A 25767-nucleotide genomic window follows, 5' to 3' on the forward strand; every position below is an offset into this window, starting at 1 on the left:
TTTAGTTTAGTAATAGTTTTAAATTGAAAACGTTAAAAACAACTTACTTAATATGTTTACAAAAGGTCAAATACTTTCATTAGTTCGGTGTGTACAACCAATACATATAGTTTGCGATGTGAAAAATCTACTATTCAGGACAATACTATACTCCAGTCAAATTTATACAAAACATTAGTAGTAGAAAAATATATCCAATTAAAACAATGGCATTTTGTTTTACTAGAAATACAACCTAATCAAATAAAATGTGCCTGATAAGCTAGAGAGATGTCTAATAGAACAGTCTATTTTTTATATGGCAGAAGGAAAAAAAATAGTCTCAGCCCTTGAATTTAGGATGATGTGTAGAAGTATTTGGTTTTGACGTTGCCCAATAGTTCATCCTCAAAGTTGGGGAGGCAGCAGAAGAAGATTCCACAACCAAACATAATGATTGTGCTGCCCCAACCAAAGCCATAGGTCCAGCTGTACAGGTAGTTTTCAACGAACAGTGCCAAGTCTGAGGTGTACTTTACAGGGTAGATGATCAGTGCAATGATCTGCAAAATTACTAAAAGAGGAAAAAAAAAAAAGTGTTAACACTTCAACAATAACTATCTTTCATTTCTAACACAGGCTACTATGCATTACATTGGTTGTAAAGGTTAATGGCTAACCTGAATGCATTCTATGCATTAAAACATAAAAACATCTTTGCCATTCTGAAGCTTCCCTCCAACCAGTTTGCATATTATATGTACTACGATTCTGTACTTGCTAAATATGCTGCAGAATTCTCCCTCCACAGAGTCTGGTTGCAACCATTTTAACTGTGGGCAGTTTCACTGGCCCTCTTATGACTCAGCTCCCCCCCCCCCCCCCCCAAACTCTCACGAGTGTGAGAGGTGTGCATGATGTCATAAGCCTAGGCTTTTTACCAGACAACAAACAGGAAGAGGACTGTATAAGGTATTTGGTATTTACTGGCAGAAAAAAAAATGGTTTTACTATCCCAAGTTAAAACAAGGGCAGAGGATTTAATAGATGGAAACATGAAAAAATGACTGAAAAATCTGCTTTAAAATGAAAGAAACCTAAAATTCAAATGATCAAAATAGTACATCCTAGGTGGATCACATCAAAAACACATTTATACAAAGTCTATGAAGCTGCACATTCTAAAACAATTCCATTCCGTCTTTGGGAACAGCACAGAATCTTTTCATATTTGTGGTTGCTTAGTTAACAAAGGTTTCTTCCATCTGATAGTGAGGGCCATATTTCCATTACATGTCCCCTAGGCCTCTTGCCAAGGAACAGAATTTATAATGAATGCACAATTCCAACAGCTTATATGTAAGCAAAGATCTATGCATTATTGAAAGTATCTTCATGCTTCAAATAATTGAAAACTGTAAAAGACAAGCAGCAGCCTGGTGTCCAGCTGTAACATTGCTGCTCGGGTCTGATGCTTATGTCGCATTTCTCTGACGCTGACTCGCATTAAGGTAAATGGGCAACGTGCAATGCATAAGAAAGTTTACAATGGACATTGAGCTGGCTTTATCATTCACATAGATTGTAGGAGGACTGAAACTCAGTAGTCCTTACCACAACAATTTCTGTTTTTTGGTCAGCATTAAAAATTGCAGCTGGTAACTGACTGAGTACTAAATGCAACATCTCAACAATCTTCTCTTTACATTTTAATAATCCAAGTGCTTTTATACGCCCCTTAACCCTTTTGCGGCAAGAGCTATTTTTACACTTGTATTTAGATGTTATAATGCATAATTTAATGCTTTTGTAATTTTTATGCGAAGCCATATGTGCGTATGCTAAGGGGAGGGGTGTAAAGTAATCACCTGAATGACTTCTACCAGAAATCCAACAGTCAGCTTAACAAATGTGAACACACTTCTAGCTACTATAGCATTCGGGAGTGTTTTATAAAAGCCCGTGCTGCCACCAATTTAACCCTTTGTCGACAGCAGCAAGAAGGTTTAAACCGCTGACTTTTGGGTGATGCATGGTGGGTAAAAGCAGGATGTTTTTTTTATTGCTATCCTGGGCTCCAGCAGGGCCAAATCCCCCCCCCCCCCCGACACACACAGAATGACTGTGATAGGCTGATCTAAGCTTTTTACCAGTCTGATTGCATCCTATATACACACTATAGGGTTCAATTAAGGAATTTATTCAGTTTAATAAAGAATGTATTAGAGGAAGCAAGGCATAAAACACAATTATGCAACCTATGCTGGAATTACGCTAAAGATTATATGGTAAATCACTCAGGTAAGTAACAGTAGCAGCAGCTCAGCACCATAAATAGATGAGGGAAATCAAGGACTGACACTAAAAAGAAATTGGTTTCTTTTGTTTTCTTTTTTACCATGCACCAATACAAAGTGACTGGAATTAGCATTCATGGAATACTACATTATGTACAATATTTAAAATACAGTTTCTCTACAAAAAAAAAAAAAAGGAGCACATGCAGCCAATGTAAAATTGTTCCCATTACATTTTCTCAAAATAAAACTGCCTAACTTAAGCAAGCCATAGATCATGCAACCACTGGTTGTGGGAAAAAAAAAAAAAAATCACCCAATTCCACCTTCAATACAGTCATTATTGAGGAGGTAGGTAATTCACCCTGCAGTGCTATTGCAATCTGTCGGAAGCAAGCCCTCCCTGCCTGCAGAACATGACAACTGCAGGAACGACTTCAGGACAGTCTGCCCATACATGGACCAAACTTCGGCCGGTCAATGCTGAACCAGCCAAGACTCGATCCATCTATGGTGTTAAACTTGTAGGAGAGGATCTATTTTTCGATTGATACAACATGATGAATGGGCTTGAGGAATGATAATCAAGCAAAACCAACCCATCAGGAGATCTCCGATTACGGTCACTCCTCTATAACAGACTGTTTTACCATATGACCCATCCCATTGCTGCAAGGAGTTTAGGGCTCAGTTCACACTAGTGCAACTTTAGACGCAACCTGAGTCGCACGACAATGGAAATCACACTGTTTTCATTGGTGCCCATTCACATCACTGCAACTCCAGGCAGAGCAATTCTGGAAAAGATTCCTGTACTACTTTGGTGCAATTCCAGTGTGAATTTGGCCCCATAGAATATGAAAGCCACATCCAAGTTTAACTACATAAAATCGCCTTGAATATTGGATCAAAATCAGATCGCAACAGTGTGAACCTGGCCCAAATCATGGCTTGTCCTAGATCCATAAGAAATCAAGTGTAGCTTCTTTAGGCCTTTGAATTTTTAAATTCTGATAATCAGAGATAACTTTTAGAAGGCTTTAATGTGCCGGCACAGCATTCTATATACGCAAATCTGGTTATCTGATTGATGACCAACATGGCAGAATATGAAGGTCAGGTGGAGGAAAACTTCTTACAAATCAACAATTAAATAACCTTGTTTTGTTAGGTGATCGCTATCAAAATGATAGTGGTGTGTTAAGCTGGCCATAGACTGATCGAAATTCATCTGGTTCACCGGGGACCAACCCCGTTCATGTCACGCTTAGGGCAGCTAATGGGCTGTCCTACACATGCCAAAGAAGCTCCTGCACTTTCAGACGTGGAGTGTCGTGCAAGTCCGCTAACTGCTTTTGGGGTGCCATTAAGGATTAATATTGCCATCATTTTAGGAAGATTCTGCCGGCGATTTCAGAAAAAGGAAGTGTGAACTGGGCCTAGAAGCAGCTGCTAGCCCCTGGAAAGGTTTTTAAAATATTCAAACTTCAGACATTTCTCTTCAGGTCCCACAAATTCTACCCACCGTACCACAATACATAGCTAGTTCTTACCAGCCACAAACAGAAGAAATCCAATGATCCTCAACAGATAGATAATGGGTGAACACAGAGAAACAAAAGAGATAATGAAGCACACGATAAGGATGATGAATCCAATGATCAGAAGTGCAGCTGTTGCTTTACCCCAGGCTGAAAAGGAAAGACACACACATTATTAATGGGTTATTGGTAGGATAAACCATACAGTAGGTCAGCAACGTGTGAAGATAAACAAACACAAAATTACAAAGTGCCAAATGGATCTCTTCTTATTACCTAAAGCACTAGAATCCTGAAAAATACTGCAATGTAAGCCTGGCCATACAGTCTTGTTACATTTAGTCCGCTTGATGCAAATGAGGTGGATGGATAAGGTTGGGTTTAATAAGCCCAACTAATACATCAACAACAAAATACAGCACTTAATATCATAAAATAAATTACTATTTTTTTCCACTGAACACATTAAAAGGAGTTGAAAAGGCAGAATGTTTATCTTAATAAATTATATGCATTAGGAAAAAAAAAAAACCTTGTGTGTAGCAGCCTCCCCAGCAACCACTAGTACTTACCTGAGCCCCATCTCTGTCCACGAGTCCCTCGGCCGTCTGGGATTCTCCATCCTAATTGGCTGAGACACAGCATCAGTGCCATTGGCTCCCACAGCTGTCAAGTCAGTTAACCAATCAGGAGAGAGAGGGGATGGGGCCGAACAGCAGCTCCATGTCTAAATGGACACAGGGAGCGGACTCGGCTCGGGTGCCCCCATAGCAAGTGGCTTGCTGTGGGGGCACTCGGGAGGGGCCAGGAGAGCCAAAGAGGGACCCCAGAAGAGGATTGGAGCTGCTCTGTGCAAAAACAACTGCATAGGGGCAGGTAAGTATAACAACATGATTATTATTTTTATTTTTTAATAAGAGACTTTACAATCACTTTAAGGGCTCATGCATTCATTTTTATCAGATGACCTGCACCTGTGGAGCCACACGTGTCATTTTTTCTAGGTACACCTGATTGGACCCTCCATTCACCCCTATAGACTGGTGCCTGTAAACAGACTTGTGTCCATCTACACCCACCTACCTCCAATCCAAATGGGGATCCATCCCCCTGTCTAGGTGGATCGAGAAGTAAATCGGGTATAAAACAGACAGTGGAGTCCACTTACACCCTCCGGTCCATAGAGCAGAGTGAGCTTGGTCCGTGTCCGATCTGCACACACTGAGCAGACACGGACTTGTCATCTGCCTGCTGTGTTTAGATCAGTGGACGGACAGACAGACACCCTGCTGATCCAACCGGATTCTGCCCCTTGTGAAATAAATAAATAAAATTGTATCCAATTAATTGTTCTCCTCTTGTTTCTGTCTGTGTCTATAGTGTATCTCCTACTCTTACTGCACACCCAACACTCAGGGCCTAGTCACGTGTGTGGTGTGAACACACGTTCTGTTGTGTGTTAAGGCGGCCAATTGAAAATAATTGGCTGCCAATGCACCAAAACAACCTGAAAATCAGATGTGTCACAACACTGGTAAAGCAGCACACTATGGTGCACACTACAACCCATGTGCCTTGCCCTTAGCTCGATGGGGTGCCATTAAAAATAAATGCCACTGCAAATAGGTGTTGTACTGCATTACCGCAATGCAGATATGTTAATGGGACCCTAACCAGTAATCTGATTAAGTGGCCATTAAAGTGTATCCAAACCCTAGAACAAAATGTAATATAATTCAATTCAAGCTTATTTCTTGTTTTCACCTGGTGACCCTGCCAATAACACATGAAAACTCTCACTCACTGTACTATCTGCAGAGGTGCAGTGTTGTCACCCTTTGACAAGTAGTGTTAGGACTAGAGCACACCTCCCCTTTATTTTTGCAACATATGGGGAGATATTTTGTAGTTCTTAGACAGCATTTTGACACAGGGAGAACACTGGATTTCTGGCAGGCTGAATTTAGCAATATAACAAAACCGAAAAGGAACAAATAAGTTCATGGTTAGGTTTTACACATTCTTTACAGGCACTTTTACTAGAAAGGGAGCATACAGGTAGGTATCACTAAACCCAAAAGTCAGCATAGTCAACAGTAAAAAAGGTGAAGTATTGTCTGCTCTTTAACTGAAATTTTTCTTTTTGAAGAACAAAATTTAAGGAGCTGTGCCAGCATAAACATCATCTGTACATCCAAGAAAGACACCCTGGAAATACCCGGTTTCCCCGAAAATAAGACCTAGTGTGATTGTCGGTGATGGCTGCAATATAAGCCCTACCCCCCAAATAAGCCCTAGTAAAAGTCCTTGTAGGTCGGTGTAGGCAGGGTAGGGCTTATTTTCAGGGAAACAGGGTAGGGCTTATTTGGGAGGTAGGGCTTATATTGCAGCCATCACCGACAATCACACTAGGTCTTATTTTCGGGGAAACAGGGTAATACCCCGCTAGCCAGTCTTTGGTGTATAGGTCTGTTCTCTCCAAAGCTGGCCATGCACGGTTAGAATGTCAGCTGGTTCATCATGAACCACACAAAATTCACTCAATGAGTAGCCCTGGTGGCTGCCTTCTGTCTGACATCCCTTGCAAAAAAAAGGAGAAGAAATTGGGCAGAAAATGGTTGGCCAAACAGTACCTGCATCCAATCAGATGCAGATATTGGGGGTATTCTGACAACTTTCAAGGCGGACTTTTAGAATACAATAGCTGCAGCAGATTTATCCATTTGCACTGTGCAGGTGAACAGAAAAAAAAAATCAATTTCTGTATGGCCGGCCTACAAAAAGTGAATGAAAGAATAAACTAAAAATGGGTGTTTATTCGCAAATGCCTAAAAATGGAAGCCCATCTCTGGGCAAATGTTTTTTACCCATGCAATGGGGATGTGCTTGAACTGCATGGGTCAACTGCTTTTTTTTTTTTTTTTTTTTGTTTAGGGGTAAGCACAAAGTTTATATACCGTATTTATCGGCGTATAACACGCACCCCAATTTAGGAGGGAATTTTAAGGGAAAAAAACTTTTAGGAGGGAAGTTGAAGGGAAAAAAACACATTTAAATGCCCATCAGTGCAGCCTTGCCCCAGTGCAGCCATGTCAGTGCAGCCTTGCCCCAGTGCAGCCTTGCCCCAGTGCAGCCTTGCCCCAGTGCAGCCTTCAAACCTCTATCCCAGCTAACCTGGGCCTTAAAATCGCCGACCGCGATTTGAAAATGGCGCCGCCGGCGCCGAAATACACAGAGCCGGTCTTCGGCTCTTCCCGGCGGCTCTCGTTCACTTTCGGCTCCACTCGTAGTCCCAAGCGGAGCTATCCGAACCTAGCCGAGTAGGTTCGGATAGCTCCGCTCGGGACTACGAGTGGAGCCGAAAGTGAACGAGAGCCGCCGGGAAGAGCCGAGGACCGGCTCTGTGTATTTCGGCGCCGGCGGCGCCATTTTCAAATCGCGGTCGGCGATTTTGAAGAATTGACAGCTCGGGATCACAGGGGATCGGCGTATAACACGCACCTGCGATTTTCCCCTGATTTTCAGGGGAAAAAAGTGCGTGTTATACGCTGATAAATACGGTACTTACCTGATCTGCCAGTCTTCTAGAAATCCTCGCTCCTTCAGACTGTTCGTGTCTATAGAGCTTACTGATTTCAGGAAGAGTCCATTTACATGACTGCTGGAGCGTGGGGGTGCTGGACCAGCAGATCAGGTAAGTATATCTCCTCTGTCCTCTCTCCTAGAATAAAGAAAAGGGCTGGGCCCTACTGGATAAGAGAAAAACGTTTTGCCTGGAGTTTAGCTTTAAATTGAAAAGTAGAGATGCCAAACAGACTTTTCTGATCTGAATGAGGTCAGAATACATTCTCTGTGTGATGCTTTAAAAGACAATCCTGACCCAGAAACTAGCTTATGACAAACACCATGTACATTTGAAATTCTTGTATTGCTCATACAGTAAAGAATACACAAAGTGTACTCTGTCAGCAAGGAGGTGTTCATTTTACCATAATATACTGAACAGGTTTCTTCATGTCAGAAGTATAAAACAGTGACATGTATACCACGCCTTGTCCTTCAGCTAAACCTCCACCCAAAAGGTGTGGGTGTATAAACTGGATAATATGCTTGTATGTGAATCATCAGCATTGTTGTGCTGACATAGGCTTTATTGGCTTTACCATTTTGGTTTTCTCTGATTAGGGCTCATTTACATGATGCTCAGCCCCTGAAGCAGCCAGAGCCGTTGGTTTACTTTTTTGTCCACCAATGAGCAAGGTGCAGGCAGCGCACACACAAAGCCAAATTTGCCGGGTACACAATTCAGTTGTGTGGACTCACACACAAAGCCCGATTTGCCGGATACACTTCGGTTGTGTGGATTCACACACAAAGCCCAATTTGATGGGTACATAAGGACAGAGCCTACACATCATGTCAGTAAACCTGTCCCTGCGTACCTTCAAACTTGGCTATGTGTACCCACTCACTTTTCATTGCCTACCTGGCATGCAGCACAGCGGTGGAAAAAAGGTAAACAAATAGTTCTGGCCGCTTCATGGGGCTAAGCGCCCATGTGAAGAAGTCCCTAAAAATGTATATAAGCCCAAAAAGAAAATTGTTCTATATTGCAACTTACATGTCCTTAGATGTGGTGTCTGCATTCATTTTCTTTTTAAGAACCCCCCCCCCCAAATTTTCACCTGGTAATCCTGTCTGTAACACACTTCCAGTCTCAGGGTGACAACACTCACCCACTGAACTAAGAAGAAATGTTGTCACCCTAGGACTGAACAACAAACACCTCCCTCTTTTCTCCATATTAGGGTCCTTATAGCTAGCTAGGAACAATTTTACTGATAAGTGAGTGCAGACACCAGCTAGATTTCTGGCAAAAATCAGCAGATATTGTTTTTCACTTGAAAAGATAAAACACTTTCACATTTGACAAAAACAGACATTTCTTGTCAAGGCCAGACCCCCAAGCAATACAATGAACTAAACCATATGGCTGTGTGCACATTTTTTAGACAACAATTTTAGGAAGCTTGGCAAAGGTCAGAGGCCATGCATCCAAAAAAGTCACCAAGAAAGGACACTGAAAAATCCTAGACCTCAGTGCCAGGGCAAGATCAAGGAAGCAGCAGACAGACATGAAAAACCACATCACTAAGTTAAGCATTCACCAAGATCCTTAAATGGAATTTTAAATTGTACTTCTGTCTTTATGTTTGCTTTTTTGAATCCCTTGTATAGGGAGGGAGGGAGGAGCTCAGCAATGCAGTTGAATGTACTGCATTATACTGACAATCTAAGGAAGGATGATGTAGACAGGAGTGCTCTGCACAAAACCTCCCCAGTCAATGACTGCTCCTCCATCAATTCAGACTGCTCAGCAACAAACCCGCACTGCTTAAACCGGTATTAAACCCAAAACCTAAAATGTAATGCATTGCAGTTTAATCATTAGATGTGGTGGCTGTATTACTTTTACGTCTTTTTTTGCTTCAGTTTCAGTGGCCACTAACACACCTCCTGTATTAAAGTGCTCCTACTCTGGATGAAGGAGCACAGGTGGCACCTTTCGACAGCAGCGTTGATAGTCAGAGGGGAGTTAGATGTACTAGCAGATTTAAATACAACAAAGTGAGGCCAAACTCCTGCTCACACATTGTAAGCAGTTACAGAAAACAGTTTTTCCTTTTGGGATAAAGGTTTTACATAAATAAAAGCTGATCATTGTAAGCACCCCTATCAGTGGTAAATTATTTATCTCATTTCTGTAACTGATACTTTCCACTGGAGAGCTTGTTCTTTTGAATATATGACTGACTAGCTGGATCAGTGGATGAAGCTGACAGAAAAAACGAGTGCAGACATCACATCTGAAATGGTAAGCTGCAATATCATAAAGGTTTGTTTTTGGGTTAACACCTCTTTAACTGCAGTTAAGTAATATGAAGTCATTAAGGCTCAGTTCACACTAGATGTGGGGCAAATTCACATCTAAATCACCTGTTCATGCAAACTGATTGCGGAGTGTATGTTAACGACGCCCCAGTTTGCAAAACGCAGCATGATGTGTAGAATCGGATCGCATAGGTTTGAACACCCAATGCGATCCGATTCTGGGGCAGACCAAAAAAAGGTCCTTGCATGAGTTTGGTCCGAATGCAATGCGAATTCATATGGCTGAATTCGCACTGCGCAGACATTGTATGTGATCTGCACAGCTATGTGGTGCAAATCACATGCGAAGTCTGGCATCGCACTAGTGTGAACCGGCCCTTACTTGGCTATGTAGTGCAGCAGATGTTGGTTTATGAGTGGCCAAGCAGAAGTTTACTGGCAGCAAAACAATTCAACTAGATGTAATTTCACAACATTATATTTACTTTCTTGTCAAACAAACAAATCTATTCCAAAGATTCCCATGGACATGAGACGCTGGTCACTCCATTCAGCCTTATTTAGGACAATATCATGTCAATGAAACCCCTACTGGGTTTCAAAAAGCAACAACAGTAACATCTCCCAGTGTTGCTTGTCTCAAGCAGAATTGTGTTGTTTACAGTCACCGGGTGATTCTAGTACCGGATGGAGTCAGATTGTCAGCTTCTCCATAAGGTCTACAGAAAAATGGTTGCAGCCTGGCAGCTAAGTCAGGAGGTTTAAAGCAGAGTTCCACCTATAAGGGGAACTTCCACTTTAACCGGTTCAATACAGGGCATTTTTACCCCCTTCCTTCCCAGACCAATTTTTAGTTTTCAGCGCTGTCGCACTTTAAACGACAATTGGGTGGTCGTGCGACGTTGTACCCAAACAAAATGGACGTCCGTTTTTCCCCACAAATAGAGCTTTCTTTTGGTGGTATTTGATCACCTCTGTTTTTATTTTTTTGCGCTATAAACAAAAGAAGAGCAACAATTTAAAAAAAAAAAAAAAAAAAAAAAAAAAAACCCCACACAATATTTTTTACTTTTTGCTATAATAAATATCCCTTTTTTTTAAAAAAAAAAAAATTTTTTTCCTCAGTTTCGGCCAATACGTATTCTTCTACATATTTTTGGAAAAAAAAAAAAAAAAAAAATCGCAATAAGCGTATATTGATTGGTTTGCGCAAAAGTTATAGCGTCTACAAAATACGGGATAGATTTATGGCATTTTTTTAAAAAATGTATTTATTTTTTTTTTACTAGTAATGGCGGCGATCGCAATTTTTTTTCGTGACTGCGACATTATGGCGGACACATCGGACACTTTTGACACCATTCACATTTATACAACGATCAATGCTATAAAAATTGCATTGATTACTGTGTAAATGTGAAAGGCAGGGAAGGGGTTAACCACTAGGGGGACACGAGGGGTTAATTATGTTTCCTAAGGGAGTGATTCTAACTGTCGGGGGAGGAGACGCACAAGGGGAGGAGACCGATCAGTGTTTCGCTGTACTGGGAACACAGATTGCTCTCCTCTCAACTGACAGGACCTGGATCTGTGTGTTTACACACACAGATCCACGGTCCTGCCCAGTTAACGGGCAATCACGGGTGCCCGGTGGACACCGCGGCCGCCGGGCACATGCACTGGGTCCCGAGCAACGCGGCGGGTGCGCCCTCGCACCCTAGACGGCTGGGAAGCCCAGGTCGTCATATGACATCCACCCAGGATGGGAGATCCCATCTGTGGACGTCATTTTACTATACGCCAGTAATGAAGTGGTTAAGCACTCCTCACCCCCTAACATGCCACATTTGGCATGTAATTTTTTGGGGGGGAGGGGAGTGGGTACTTAGTTTAGAGTGGGACTTCCTGTCCCACTTCCTTCTTCATGCTCTTGGCCGCCTAGGCGACTCCTCCTGTCCGCCTAGGTGGCCCTTCCACCTAGGCGGACACGTGACAGGTCCCAGAAGATTGCCTGGCCACTAGCAGAGTGCAGCACGACTCGCACATGCGCAGTAAGCAGTCATGGCCATGTGCCCACAGTGGCTATGATGGTGCCGGCGGAGAGGAGCAAGGCTCCAGGCGGCCGCATTGCTGGACCATGGGACAGGTGAGTGTGTTTATTAAAAGTCAGCAGATACACTTTTTGTAGCTACTGATTTTTAATAAACTGAAAAATGTGTGGAACTCCGCTTTAAAGGAGTGGTCTAAGCCAGCACAGGCAGAGCATTTCTGTGTGCCTGCAATAGCTGATAAAAATAGCTCAAACATGCCTGTACAATATGCTCCATTGGCACACTTGCTTCTTTTTTTCTGCCAGCAGTTCCATTCATAGAAGCCATACTACAGCTTTTTCTGCCACCTAGTGTGCATGAACCCTAAAATTGACTTTTTTTCAGTGTCTTTAACCTAGTAACTAGTTTTCCATTGGCTAAAAAATAAAATACTCAAGCTTCAGATGCCTGCAAAAACAGCTGAAGTGTGAATGCAGTCTGAGCCCACACAGATCAGTGTGGAGTAGACAGAGGGCACGTCCCCTTCTATGACTCATTCAGCTGTGTGTACTGAATACAGAGGGAAGGAGTCTACAACTTCCACATAAAGGACTGCACAATCCTGCTGAGTGTACATGCTAAACAGAAGTGCAAAAAAAGGCAACATATCATTTTAGGTTTAATCCATATGCTGACTACTCAGGAGGAAATCTTTTTTTTTTTCTTTCAACCCAGTGAGTTGAACAAAAAAAAAAAAAAAAAAAAAAAAAAAAAAAAAAAAAAAACACAAAAACAAACTTACAGATCGCCAAACTAACACATCTGGCGTTAGTGCGGCAATCTCCCTGCTGAGATAGAATTAATTGGCAGATTATATGGTGCCTTACCTAATATGATCATTGTTTGATAACTTTCACTGATAAATCCAACTAAAATCCTTAAACATTCATAACACAATAAAAAAATATTAGTGCAGCTGCCCCTTTAAGTGAAAAATTCCACAGTGCAATATATCATGTATACAGAAGGTACAGTACTTATACACAATTAAAGTACTCATGTTCTAATAAAAAAAAAAAAATTATATATATATATATATATATATATATATATATATATATATATATATATATATATATATATATATATATATATATATATATATATATATATATTTTTTTTTTTTTTTTTCTGCCAGAACAGCCAATGGATGTGAGCGCTGATCAGATGCTGGTTTTCTAGCATACTAAATTTGACAGAAGGCAGTCGTGAGACATCTGTACACACGGGCCAAAAGTTGGCCAGTTCCTTCTGAACCAACCGTTTGACAGATTTTTGGCCCATGTGTACCCAGCTTTAGCCCTGATAAAAAAAAAGAAAACCCAACACTATACATTTTCTTGCACAATCAAAATATTTCCAACAATGCTTGCAGGATCCCAGCAGCTACTTTTTTTCCTACTGTGCCTTGTTCTGCGCAGTGTTTCTATGTGGAGGTGACAACTCTGGATGCAAGAGCATTACAGACAGCTTTGGACAGCAGCACTGTCAGTCCGGGGGGTGGGGGGGTGATCCCTCTAACTGCTACATCTGCAGGACAGCTTATTCTGTTGAAAAGTAGATTTATTGGCTGAATCACCAGGTGAAAATAGTGAGAATAAAAGAAATAAAGCACCCCACTCAGCCATTCATGGGAGGCTTTGTATTCTATGAATGAATGAGGAATGCATGCACTGCAGATCCTCAGGTACAGCTTCCTCTTCAACAGAAAGAACAGTGCACAACACAGTAGTGACATCACCTACATTCACTACAAATCTACTGGGACTAGTACTAAAAATGGGACTTTGATCACCAGCCTCTACCTTTTAACCCAGATGAACTCATGACATTTTCTGGCCTTAGAGAACCCTTGCTAAATTGAATTTATCGGAGGGGATTTGTGATTCAGTAAGAAGAACATCCCTTACATTGGTGTCATGCCGCTGGGTCTGCCATGTGGCATTAGCCCTGAAACTATGCAGGCACCATCACATGGGTGGTCACTCAAACACAGCTCAAGGTACCTCTGGCCACCTCTTGAAGGATCCCTGGTGGAGAATGTCTGCCTTAAACGCCCTTACACCGCAGATACACAGCTAATAGATGACAGAACAGGGTATTGCTAGGAGGTACAAGTAATGCAGAGATTTTGCCTATAAAAAGAAAAATACTTTGCGTTCAGGTCTAATTTTTAAAATCAGAAGGTATCCGCACGTCTTGCTTTAATCACAAATCCAAAAATTCTGTAAACACTCTAAGTAGAGAAAGTATTCAGCCCAAATAGAAAAGTGCTGTGTATTGTCAGCTTTTTACATAAAACCCACCATGTTCTAAATGTACAGCATCATTCAGAAAGGCATAGCCCATAAATGTGGATGCCATCCAGAATAAATAAAATGTCTCTTGTAGAAACAATAACAGAAGAAAGAACGTGACAGGGCAATACATCTACCTATTGTTGATACAGCAGAGCTGCTATTATCTGTGATGGCATTCAATACTCATCAAAACAAAACCCCCGACCAGAACAATCACTCCATTCATTTACTAGCCATTTAAAGGTTTCTAATAAAGACCTCACAACCTTTAGGAATGTAAAAAATGTAACAAGCCTGGGTCCTGGGAAGGAAGGGAGGGAGGCTTGCTAGCCAAACACCAGGCATTTCAACACTGGACAACTGATAGATTTTAATAACTGTTATGTGCTTTGTGTAAAGGCTTCCAAATCATTCACTACATTACATGCTGGCTAGGAAAAAAAAGGCAGAGAAGCCAATTACTACCCCTCTATGAAACGGCAATAAGTGTTAGTAGTTCTGGATCACCCCTATCTACAAAAAGTGTACTTAAAGTACATTTACATATGTCCATGCTCCTTGTTCTTTACTTTCATCCATTTTCAGGCGCCACCTGCGTTTCCACATGGCCATTTTGAAAAATAAACGCCATGCCTCAGCATGAATGGCACACATGACATCAAGTGACTTGTCTCTCACATGCAGCATATAACATAAAATAAAAAGACTTTCCCTGTTTTTTCTTTCACCAGCAGATGAGTGTAATGTCATAATGAGCTTCATCTCACTGCTTAGGTACGAGAATCTCCCTGAAGGCACTAATGACATTGGGCATCTGTGTGACCAGGGCTATGTCACCTGTGCCTCAAGGAGACCAGAAAGTATACGCAAAAAGTAGAAAAAAAAAAAGAACAAAAAATAAATAAACCAATGACAGATTTTACATCAGCATGCAGAGATGCATGTGAATTTTAGTTGAAGGAACGTTCCACCGCCGACATCGTTCCACGGAGAGGAAGAACGGGGATCTGCCATGTAAACAAAGCAGATCCCCGTTCTGTCAGGGAGGAATGCAGTACTAGTGATTAGAATCCGCGATCTCTCTATACTACCAGTAAGTAGACCCCCCCCCCAGCTAGAAAGCACCTTCCTAGGACACGCTTAACCCATTGATTGCCCCTCGTATTAACCCCTTCCCTGCCAGTGTCATTTATACAGTAATCAGTGACAAAAGTGTCCGATCTGTCCGCCGCAAAGCCGCAGTCCCGCAAAAAATAAAAATCCGCTGATAACCGCCATTACAAAAAAAAGTCATGAATCTATCCCCCATTTTGTAGACGCTATAACTTTTGCGCAAACAAATATAAGCTTATTGCGATTTTTTTTTTTATACCAAAATATTATGGCAAAAAGTAAAAAAACAAACCCCATCTGTCACATGCATACTATGTGATGCATACTAGCACATTATGACATTGCCTTGCAGGTAAAAAAAATTAAAAAGCGCCAGCGGTTAAAGCAGAGGTCCGCTGAAATTTTTTTTCTTTTTTTTAAAGTCAGCAGCTACAAATACCGCAGCTGCTGACTTTTAAAATATGGACACTTACCTGTCCATGGCGCCCGCGATGTCGGCACCCAAAGCCGATCTGTCACTCGGCTCTCGGGTGCTGCCGCCGCCATCTTCGGTAAGGGAATCAGGAAGTGAAGCCTTGTGGCTTCCTCCGCTTTAAGTCCAAGATTTAACATTTTGGAGTAGCTATTTAAAAGGGAACCTACCATGGCTGAGCTCTCCTTCTGGAAATGTTTTTACCTGGCTGTCATGCTGAACTTACGGCTCCAACGCTTTGAATTACTGACCTGGAAGAACTGTGCAGGGGAGAACTTAGTGACTGACTTACAGTTACTTATTTATTTCAGGTACTTATATAGCGCCATCAATTTACGCAGCGCTTTACATATACATTGTACATTCACATCAGTCCCTACCCTCAAGGAACTTACAATCTAAGGTCCCCAAGTCACATTCATACATACTAGGGACAATTTAGACAGGATCCAATTAACCTACCAGCATGTCTTTGGAGTGTGGGAGGAAACCGGAGTACCCGGAGGAAACCCACGCAGGCACAGGGAGAACATGCAAACTCCAGGCAGGTAGTGTTGTGGTTGGGATTCGAACCAGCGACCCTTCTTACTGCTAGGCGAAAGTGCTACCCACCACACCACTGTGCCGCCCGTATTATTGACGGTTCTCACATTTTACTAATCTGCACACTTGTTTTAGGTAGAGAACTTTAAATGTACTGAAACTAGAAGTTCATCAAAACAGCCAGGACTAGCATTTTCAAAAGGAAATTAGCTATATCAGCCTTTGTTTTCTCTAAAGAAATATTTTAAGTCCCAGTCAACACCAATTAGGTGCGGGGACCCACATGTGATTTGGACAGGAATCGCACAGCATTCCTGTTCAAATCGTATGCATTTTTTTGCAGTGCAATTTAAGCCATTCATATTGTATGGCTCAAATCGCACAAGTGCCACATGAAACGCCCCACACTAGAATCAGATCATGGGTGTTCACACCCATGAGATCCAATTCAGCCAGTCGCACTGCATTTTGCAAACTGTTTTGGGGGTCATTAACACCCCCAGCAGTTTACATGAACTTAGTGCGATTGTATTGCGGTGCAGGATATGCACAGGAATCGCTGTGAATCCCAAACCGCATCAGTGTGAACCGGGAATTAATAGTTGATGCGAGTTAAATGGGAGTTAAAGAACTCCTACATTCCACATTAATGATGGCCAAATGTGTTACAATCTGTGACATCCTCCATATAAATCACTTTTAAAGCGGTTGCAAAAGAGTATTTTTATTAAAACAGGTTATACTTACCTGCTCTGTGAAATGGTTCTGGGGTCACCCGCCAGCGCTCTCAGCTCCTCCTCTTCTCTGTGTGCCCCCATGGCAAGCCATCTGCTATGGGGGCACACTTGCAGGCTCATTCCCGAGGTAGGTTGTGTGCAGCCAAAGACACAGAGCAGTTAGGCCCTGCCCCCTACTCACAGGATTCAATGCCCCTGTATCCTGTGAAGAGAGGAACACACACCAGCGCCACTGCAGAACGACAAAGCACTGGTTTGAGATAGGACTCAGGTAAGTATATAGAGAGGTGAGGGGGAGATACCAACTGCAGGAAATTTACCTTAAATGCTGAGAAGTCCTGGCTTTAGAATCACTAAGTTTACCAAAAAGTATACAACCTGCTGGCCTGTCTAAACAGCCCATTAACTGCTTGTTCAGATCCCTGGCTGGACAGCAGCATTTATATGCAGCTGGCCATAGAAGCACTCTGTGCTACGGACAACACAAACTGGATGATCAGCTTTGTCAAATTTGTGCACATCCAGGGCTGGCGTCCATGGACACAGTCTGTGCCTAGGGCCGGTGTCTTGCTGAGAAAGTTCCCCCGGCGGATAAGGACCCCCCCCCTCTGCTGCGCAGGCGCAGCACTTGCACAGTAGGAACAACAAGGGAGCCGCCGAAAAGAGCAGAAACTGAACGCCTGAGTCAGCTGTACACGGCGTCTGCGCACTACATTCTACCCTATGTCCACGTTAAAGTCCCACCATCCAAGTGGACATAGAGTTAGAATAATAATATGCCGAGCGCAGAGAGGCCGTGCCTTAAGCGTGGCGAGCGTAGCGAGCCCGCGAAGGGCCTGTTACAAACTCTTTTTTATTAAAATAGTGTTGGCACGCAGGCGCTGTGTACAGCTGACTCAGGTGTTCAGCTTCGGCTCTTTTCGGCGGCTCCCTTGTTGTTCCTACTGCGCAAGCGCTGCGCCTGCGCAGTAGAGGGGGGTCCTTATCCGCCATGGGGAACTTTCTCGGCAGAACACCAGTCAGAGCCCCTTCTCTCATGCGACTGCGATTACATAGGCAATTGATTTGTACAGGATCTTTAATATTTTGCCAGTCTCTTCCAAGGCAGGGTTAAATCTGATTAGTTATGACACTACATTACATCATACTTTCTAGATGAGCCAGCAAGGAGTTTGTATTGGGTGTGTTTGAGAATAGATCTTCTGCACGAGTAACAGGCATCCACAGATTACCAGATGCACAACAATAGAGAAGGGGTGGACTGAAACCCTACACCAAGGCCTGAATAATAAACTGAAATACTCATCAGGTAGGTTGTGCTCCCCTGATAGCTCTTTAGGTTCATTTGCACTTGCACACTGGACTTTTTGGATGTTTTTACAGCTGTTGTTTTCAGCTTCAGACATTTTTTTCCTAGTCAAACTTTCCAGCAGGTTACCCTACAAGTCAATGCACCCATAGGCTGTTAGCAACTGTTTTTGGCTAGGGCGTCTTTTTTGGCTGTAAAAAAACCCCAAAACTAGTGTGCTCTGAGAGGCGTTTTTCAGCTGTAAAAACGCTCCAACGCCTAAAAACGCAGATAAATGCTCAAAAACGCAGCTCACCAGCGTTTAACATTTTTGATCTATTGAAAACAAAAAAAAAAAAAAAAAGCACTTATGCCCCGTACACACAGTCGGACTTTGTTCGGACATTCCGACAACGAAATCCTAGGATTTTTTCTGACGGATGTTGGCTCAAACTTGTCTTGCATACATACGGTCACACAAAGTTGTTGGAAAATCCGATCATTCTGAACGCGGTGACGTAAAACAAGTACGTCGGGACTATAAACGGGGCAGTAGCCAATAGCTTTCTTCTCTTTATTTATTCTGAGCATGCGTGGCACTTTGTCCGTCGGATTTGTGTACACACGATTGGAATTTCCGACAACGGATTTTGTTGTTGGAAAATTTTATATCCTGCTCTCAAACTTTGTGTGTCGGAAAATCCGATGGAAAATGTGTGATGGAGCCCGACAACAAGGTCCTATCACACATTTTCCATCGGAAAATCCGACCGTGTGTACGGGGCATTATGCTGAAAAATTCACTGCAAAGCTATTGCCGTTTTTATAACGTTATTATAACGTTCAGTGTGCATGAGGCCTAATTGAAGTGGACCTCAATGCCTTACAGCAGTGGTTTCCAACCTGGGGAATGCTTCAGGAGGTACTTGAAAATAATGTCAATGGCAATCGCAGTGGCAGGGGATTAAATCCATCACTTCTCTTAGTAAAAGCACCACAAATGTACACAAACACTGGCTAAGCACACATTTAACCCTTTGATCGCCCCGTTTAACCTCTTCCCAGCCAGTGTCATTAGTACAGTGACAATGCATATTTTTAGTACTGATAACTGTATTAATGTCACTGGTTCCCACAAAGTGTCAGAATGTCTACCGCAATATCGAAGTCCCGCTATAAGTTGCTGATTACCGCCATTACTAGAATTAAAAATAAATAATCATCCAATATATATCCTATAGTTTGTAGATGCTATAACTGGTTTGGGCAAACCAATCAATATACGCTTATTGGTATTTTACTAAAAATGTGTAGCAGAATACATATTGGCCTAAATTTAGGAAGACATTTGATTTTTACAATTTTTTGTTTTATTGGATGTGTTGTAATAGCAGAAACTTAAAAAATATAGTGTTTGAAAAATTGTAGGTCTTTTTTTGTTTATAGTGCAAAAAAAAAAAAAAAAAAAACAGAGGTTATCAAATACCACCAAAAGAAGGCTCCATTTGTGATACAATTTTTATTTAGGTACAGTGTTGCATGACTGCGCAATTATCAGTTAAAGTAACGCAGTGCCGTATCGCAAAAAATGGCCTGGTCATGAAGGGGAGGGCTAATTAATAATAGAGGCCACAAAAGCATCACATACTCATCTTCCCCTGAGCATGAAATTGGTGTTACCCAGAACCGTAACAGAAGGGTGAAAAAGGTTCTCAGCCCTTTGCAAGTTACAAGTTGGAGCTTACATACAGCACTGTTTCCTCTCCCCTATTGGCTGAACAGAGTGACAGGGGAGGTAGATATGTGCAGACTGTGTAGCGGACAATAAAGTGAACCTGTTTTGCCCTACATAGCAAAGCACACGATTCAGCCTACGTTCACTAACCTCTACCTTTCTCAACTAAAGCTCCTCCAAAAGGTCGCTGGAGGTTCCCTTGATCTTCCACATACACTGACCATCAATGTAAGGGGGCAATTTTCCACTGGTATCCAATGCAGAGGGTCAATCCTACACTGATCAGCAATGGAAAAGAGCACTTTACAATAAACTGCTAACATAAAGCTGGCTGTGCATTGTAAAAATTTCTCTTGTTCAGCCCTGCAGGCATCTGACTGGCTGCAGTAGCTGTCTGGCCAAAGAATTTCCACCCAGTTCCTTTGTAAAAATATATAAAGAATCATAAAGAGACACACACACACATATATATATATATATATATATATATATATATATATATATATATATATATATATATTGACTTGAGCCAGATTGTGTTGCCGGGGGCCCCCTGTAGAATAAATGTGTACAGTCAGCTAAAGAAGGCACTTTTTCCACCAGCCTCTAGTGGAAGTAGACACTCCAATTGTCAGCTTTCTTTTCTGCCCTTCATTATTATTCATTTCTGTTTAGGATTACTGATGGAAATGTTGCAATGTAGGGCAAAGGGGGTGATCCACTGTGGCTGCCAAATTCGTACATCACATTATTATCCTGTATGTACAAGTTACTGACAACACTAAGCCTAAGTTATAACTGATGTGGGTATCTTTCTTGACCCTTAAGAAAAAAAAAACGCATCGTTTTCACACTGCGTATGTGAACAGCCTCCCTAGAACATCATGTTATTTCACTTGTCATGCGATTCCATGTGTTCTGGAATGCATCTGAAATCGCATAAGTGTGGACCAGGGCTAAAGCTTTCCAAACACATACATTTTCTCCATACACACTACACAGCATGCATGGATGAATCTCCTGCTGTGGGCCATTGTATTCTGACAGCGAGAGCTGCATGCTGTCAGAATACCCCAGCAGTGCCTGCATCTGATTGGACAAAGTGCAGTTCATCTGACAAATCCCACACAGCTCCTTGTTGTAGGGTGGGAGGGTTCTGACAGGGCCACCTACCCTGCCAATTTCACAATATGTATGGCCAACTTAATATACCATGAGAAGTAAAGCAACGTTTTCACAGGGGTTCTCCTAGGAGCTGCTGAGGAGAAATTGAGAAGATTTGAAATCTTCCTCCAGGGTAAATAGGTTGGGAAAGCCGCTCCACCTTGTTCTCATTGACTTGTTTTGTTTACAGTGTGATAAGGTTGCCGTGTCTGCAGATCAGGGATCTTTGCTCTCTCCATTGTATAGTCCCTCCTCCAGTATTCCATTCCCAGCTTCTCCAGGGCCTTCTCATAGCAGTAGCTATAAGGCACATTCAAAGCAGGATAAGCATTCATCTGATGGAAAATTGTAGATAAGTACTTCTTACCAGACAAGATGGACCCACCTGTCGTATGACAGTGGGTCAGTCAGGCTTATATTGGCCGAAGGCCAGGTGGTCGGTCATCGGAGGAACCAGCTCTGATGTAAATAGAACCTATAGAGGAATTGCTCTGGATGCAGGCGTTCGATCAATCAACAGGAGTGAATCCCGATGTTGTCACAACCAGATATCCGGAGCTCAAAGGGATCCTCAAAGCAGATGTTCTTTGGATCTCAAATGCAAGCATCAGAAACCAGCGACCAAGTGGTACATTATCGCATTGGAACCATAATGCAAAAAAAGAAAAAAGGCTCCATATGGTGCAGGTCATAAAATTTAAGGATATTTAATCTCGATAAAAATGTACAAACATGTGTTACAGATGACTGCATAAAATGTGATCACAGGCAGGATAAAAAGTAAAAGCAATGAGGGGGGGACCCGACGTGTTTCGACCTAATGGCCTTCAAATGGGGCATTGCTTTTACTTTTTATCCTGCCTGTGATCACATTTTATGCAGTCATCTGTAACATGTTTGTACATTTTTATCAAGATTAAATATCTTTAAATTTTATGACCTGCACCATATGGAGCCTTTTTTCTTTTTTTAAATTTATGGTTCCCTATGAGATAACGTACCACTTGGTCACTGGTTTCTGATGCTTGCATTTGAGATCCAAAGAACATCTGCTTTGAGGATCCCTTTGAGCTCTGGATTATCTGGTTGTGACAACACCGGGATTCACTCCTGTTGATTGATCGAACGCCTGCATCCAGAGCAATTCCATAGGTTCTATCTACATCAGAGCTGGTTCCTCCGATGACCACCTGGCCTTCAGCCAATATGGTTCCGCCTTGTCTGGTAAGAAGTATTTATCTACAATTTTCCATCAGATGAATGCTTATCCAGTTTTGAATATGCCTTACAGCCACTTCTACGATCTCACCATTTTATTATTTCTCACTGAGGAATTAACTACAGTCTTCTCATTGGACACATGTCCTATGAAGTTCTCACATTTCTTCACTAAGTGACTGGACTTTATATGTCATGGCTATTGTGCATGGTTTTGTATATCGATTTGTGTTTATAGCACTTCTAATCACTATTCATTTCCACACACCTATATGGTGTCTTCTCTAGCGCTACACTTTTGAAGATTTCATTTGCTTGGACTTTGTTGGTTTTAGTGTTAGCAGCTTTCATTTGAGTGGTTTAACACAGCAATTTCCCCTTCTCATAGCAGCCCTAACCCTACATGATAATCACACACACTCTATACAATCTGATTACACTTACCACAACTAAGGTATACAAGGACAGACCTACACAATTCTTACATTCCTGTCCAATCAGGCAGGTCCCTGCACACAACACATAGTTGATGATAAATCAAGGTGGCCACACACACTTAGATTAAAAAAAAAAAAAAAAATTAAAAAGTAGCAAATTTGATTGTTTTCCCAGGCTGAATTTAGATCAGATTCTACCAAACTGAGTCAATTGATCAGTGTGGAAAATTATCGATCGTCAGCACCTGAATATGACTATTTTGATTGATCAGATTAGGAGAATATATGGTGGAAACAGATACAATTTAGTTACTGCAAGTTATCAATTGCATCTTCAGCCCTATTCACATCTTCGCGTAGCGGGAAATCACTTACATGCTTGCAGCTTTTTAGTGTGGTTTCTGCGCGAATGTGTGCCAAAGAAGCTCCAAAATTTTTTTAATGTGCGTTTTTGGCATGTTTGCTGCTTAATAACACGCGCAGCAAAACGCACGTTTGCTAACTGCGCTTGGGGTGCCGCGAACAATGGCGCTGCAAGTGCAATGCGTGTTTGCAGAGCTTTTCCAAAGTGTGGCAAAACGCACATTCTCTGCACGTTCCAGAAACGCCAAGTGTGACCGAAGCCTCAAAGGCGTTGTAAACCCTCAGGGTTTTTCACCTTAATGCATTCTATGCATTAAGGTGAAAAACCTTTTGTGATGCAGCACCCCCCAGAGCCCCCATTTTACTTACCTGAATCCGGTAGTTTCAGCGACGGGGATGAGCACAGCAGCTCCAGCCGCTGTCTCGAGTCCTCATTGGATAGATTGACAGCAATTGTCAATCAAATCCAGTGATACGGGAACCGGGGCCGAATCCTGCTGTCTGTGTCAATGGACGCAGCAGTAGGACACGGGAGTGCGCCCGCACGAGTGCCCTGAAGGAGAGCGGCACTCGAGAAGAGGAGGAGCGCCATAGAGGGGACCCCCAGAAGAGGTGGATTGTGGCCACTCTGTGCAAAATCACTGCACAGAGATGGTAAGTATAACATGTTTGTTTTTTAAAACAAAGTTTTACAATCACTTTAAGGCAGAACCAAACTCTCAGAAATACTCACCTCCTCATACCAGGGATGTGGTGATTAATCCCTCGCCAGCCATGGTCATCTTTCAGGCTATTTGATGGGTTTTCAACCTCCTGATTGGCTAGTTGGGGAATGACAACATCCTGGGCATGGGAGTGCGTCATTCTGGCACAGCCAGTGTACTGGAAATGCATGCCGAACTGTGCATGTGCAGCTCAGTGTGCATTCAATAGAAGACTGAGCAGGCAGGTGTTTGCTACTTCATGTTCCCTCTACAATATGGCCTGGCTGACATGGGGTGTACAAAGGCCTCAAGGTTCTCAACCTCAGTCCAAGTTTCCCCAACAGGTCATGCTTTAGGAATCGCAATTAGATAAAATAGCTGTCCGAAATACCAAACCATTGACTGATTTAGAGCACCTGTGCAAGATAAAGGAAAACCTGCAGGCCTGGTTCACACCTATGCGAACTGGATGTGGCTTACACCACATCCAATTTGCATGACATTTTAAAATACGTTCATTAGAACGAGGCTGGTTCACATATGTGCATTGCATTTGCACTCCGCATTGCCCAAAAACGTGTGCGTTTCTGGGCATTGCAATGCGAATTGCAAGCACATTATCTTCTATAGGAACGCATCTGATTTGCAGACGCATTCCATTGTGAACAGGATAAAAGCCTGATGTAAACCTGACCTGATCAAAAACTGACGTGAAATGCTGAACTGATTTTTCTCTTCGCAGGGAAACCTGAGCTTCAAGTCGCACCACACATGTGTGAACCGGGCCACAAACATGGCCTGTTGGGGGCACTTGAAGTTGAGAAGCCCTGTACTAAGGCATATGCCTGTAGGGGGCGCATTTCCCCACATGGGGATACACAGGTGTTCTGTGCAGGGTGCATATCAATCAGGACACAGCTGCTGTCCCCAAACTCACACAGACCCACTTTAAGGCTGGGTTCACCCTAATGTGTCACATCGCATGCGATTCCTAATGCATTCCTGTACAAATGACATGCAATTCTGTGTGGTGCGATCTGAGCCCATCATTTTGTATGGCTCAAATCACAGTGCAGGCCCTTTATTTTTTGCAGCACCGGAATTGGATTGCATGGGTGTTCATATGCACAAGATCAGATTCAGGCAAACGCACCGCATTCGGCGATCTGCTTTTGGGGGGGGTTAACTTTTAAGCAACACCTGAAGCAGATCACATGAACACAGCACGAATGCTATGTGAGAAACGCAGCGAATTTTGTCTGTTTCTCACGTCGGTGTGAACTGAGCTTTAGCGTCGATCGAAATGTACTTCCACCGTGTCCTTATGATCAAACGGGTTGCTGAATATAGGACTGATCTCTCCCAACATGTATGACCAATCAGGGAAAGGAAAAACAAAAAATGATCAAAGTGTGTAGAGTCAGCTTAAAGCTCACCACACACACACACTGCAATCTGATCGGCTTTACACCTAGCTGACCCCTCCAATCCCTCTATAGACACTCAGGCTGCTTATTGTACGGTGTGTGGGGAGGTTAGCAGAGAAGTTTCTGGAAGTACTGACCGTAGTTCATGATGGAGACACAGGTGTTGTCGGTGGTCTTGCAGCTCTCCCATAGGGAGGCGTACTCCCTCCCGGACTCGGTCTCCACCCATCCCCGGCCGGCCAGGGCGATGATATCGAAGATGATGGCGCAGAGTAGGAGTAGTGGAAGGATCCACTTACACCTGGGGTAGGCGATACCACACTTGAACATGGTGAGGTCTTGTGGTGTGCGGAGTGCAGTGTATGGAATGTTCTTCTCCTTCTCCCGGACACTGAGTGACTTTAGTCCCCGCACAGCCTCACACTACAGCCGCACCTTGCCTGACTCACTAGGCTCTGCCCTGACCT

At 42.7% G+C, this 25767-nt stretch overlaps 1 protein-coding gene across 1 annotated transcript; it reads right to left on the minus strand.

The window, feature by feature from the left end:
• PERP (p53 apoptosis effector related to PMP22) lies at positions 1-25767 on the minus strand. Its single transcript, XM_073627359.1, has 3 exons — positions 25438-25767; positions 3830-3967; positions 1-553 (listed from the first exon to the last, which is right to left on the minus strand). The coding sequence occupies exons 1-3, from the start codon at positions 25628-25630 to the stop codon at positions 336-338; spliced, it is 549 nt and encodes a 182-aa protein (XP_073483460.1). The 5' UTR covers positions 25631-25767; the 3' UTR covers positions 1-335.

The sequence above is a fragment of the Aquarana catesbeiana genome, linkage group LG04 (assembly GCF_042186555.1).
Source record: "Aquarana catesbeiana isolate 2022-GZ linkage group LG04, ASM4218655v1, whole genome shotgun sequence".
NCBI classification, from domain to species: domain Eukaryota; kingdom Metazoa; phylum Chordata; class Amphibia; order Anura; family Ranidae; genus Aquarana; species Aquarana catesbeiana.

Bases quoted from the DNA above. Each gene is read 5' to 3' on its own strand.
- PERP (XM_073627359.1), bottom strand. From the start codon at position 25,630: ATGTTCAAGTGTGGTATCGCCTACCCCAGGTGTAAGTGGATCCTTCCA. The intron at 3,968-25,437 runs GTCAGTACTTCC...TTTCCTTTTCAG, and splicing joins TGTCTCCATCATGAACTACG to CCTGGGGTAAAGCAACAGCT. The intron at 554-3,829 runs GTAAGAACTAGC...TTCCTCTTTTAG, and splicing joins ATTTCTTCTGTTTGTGGCTG to TAATTTTGCAGATCATTGCA.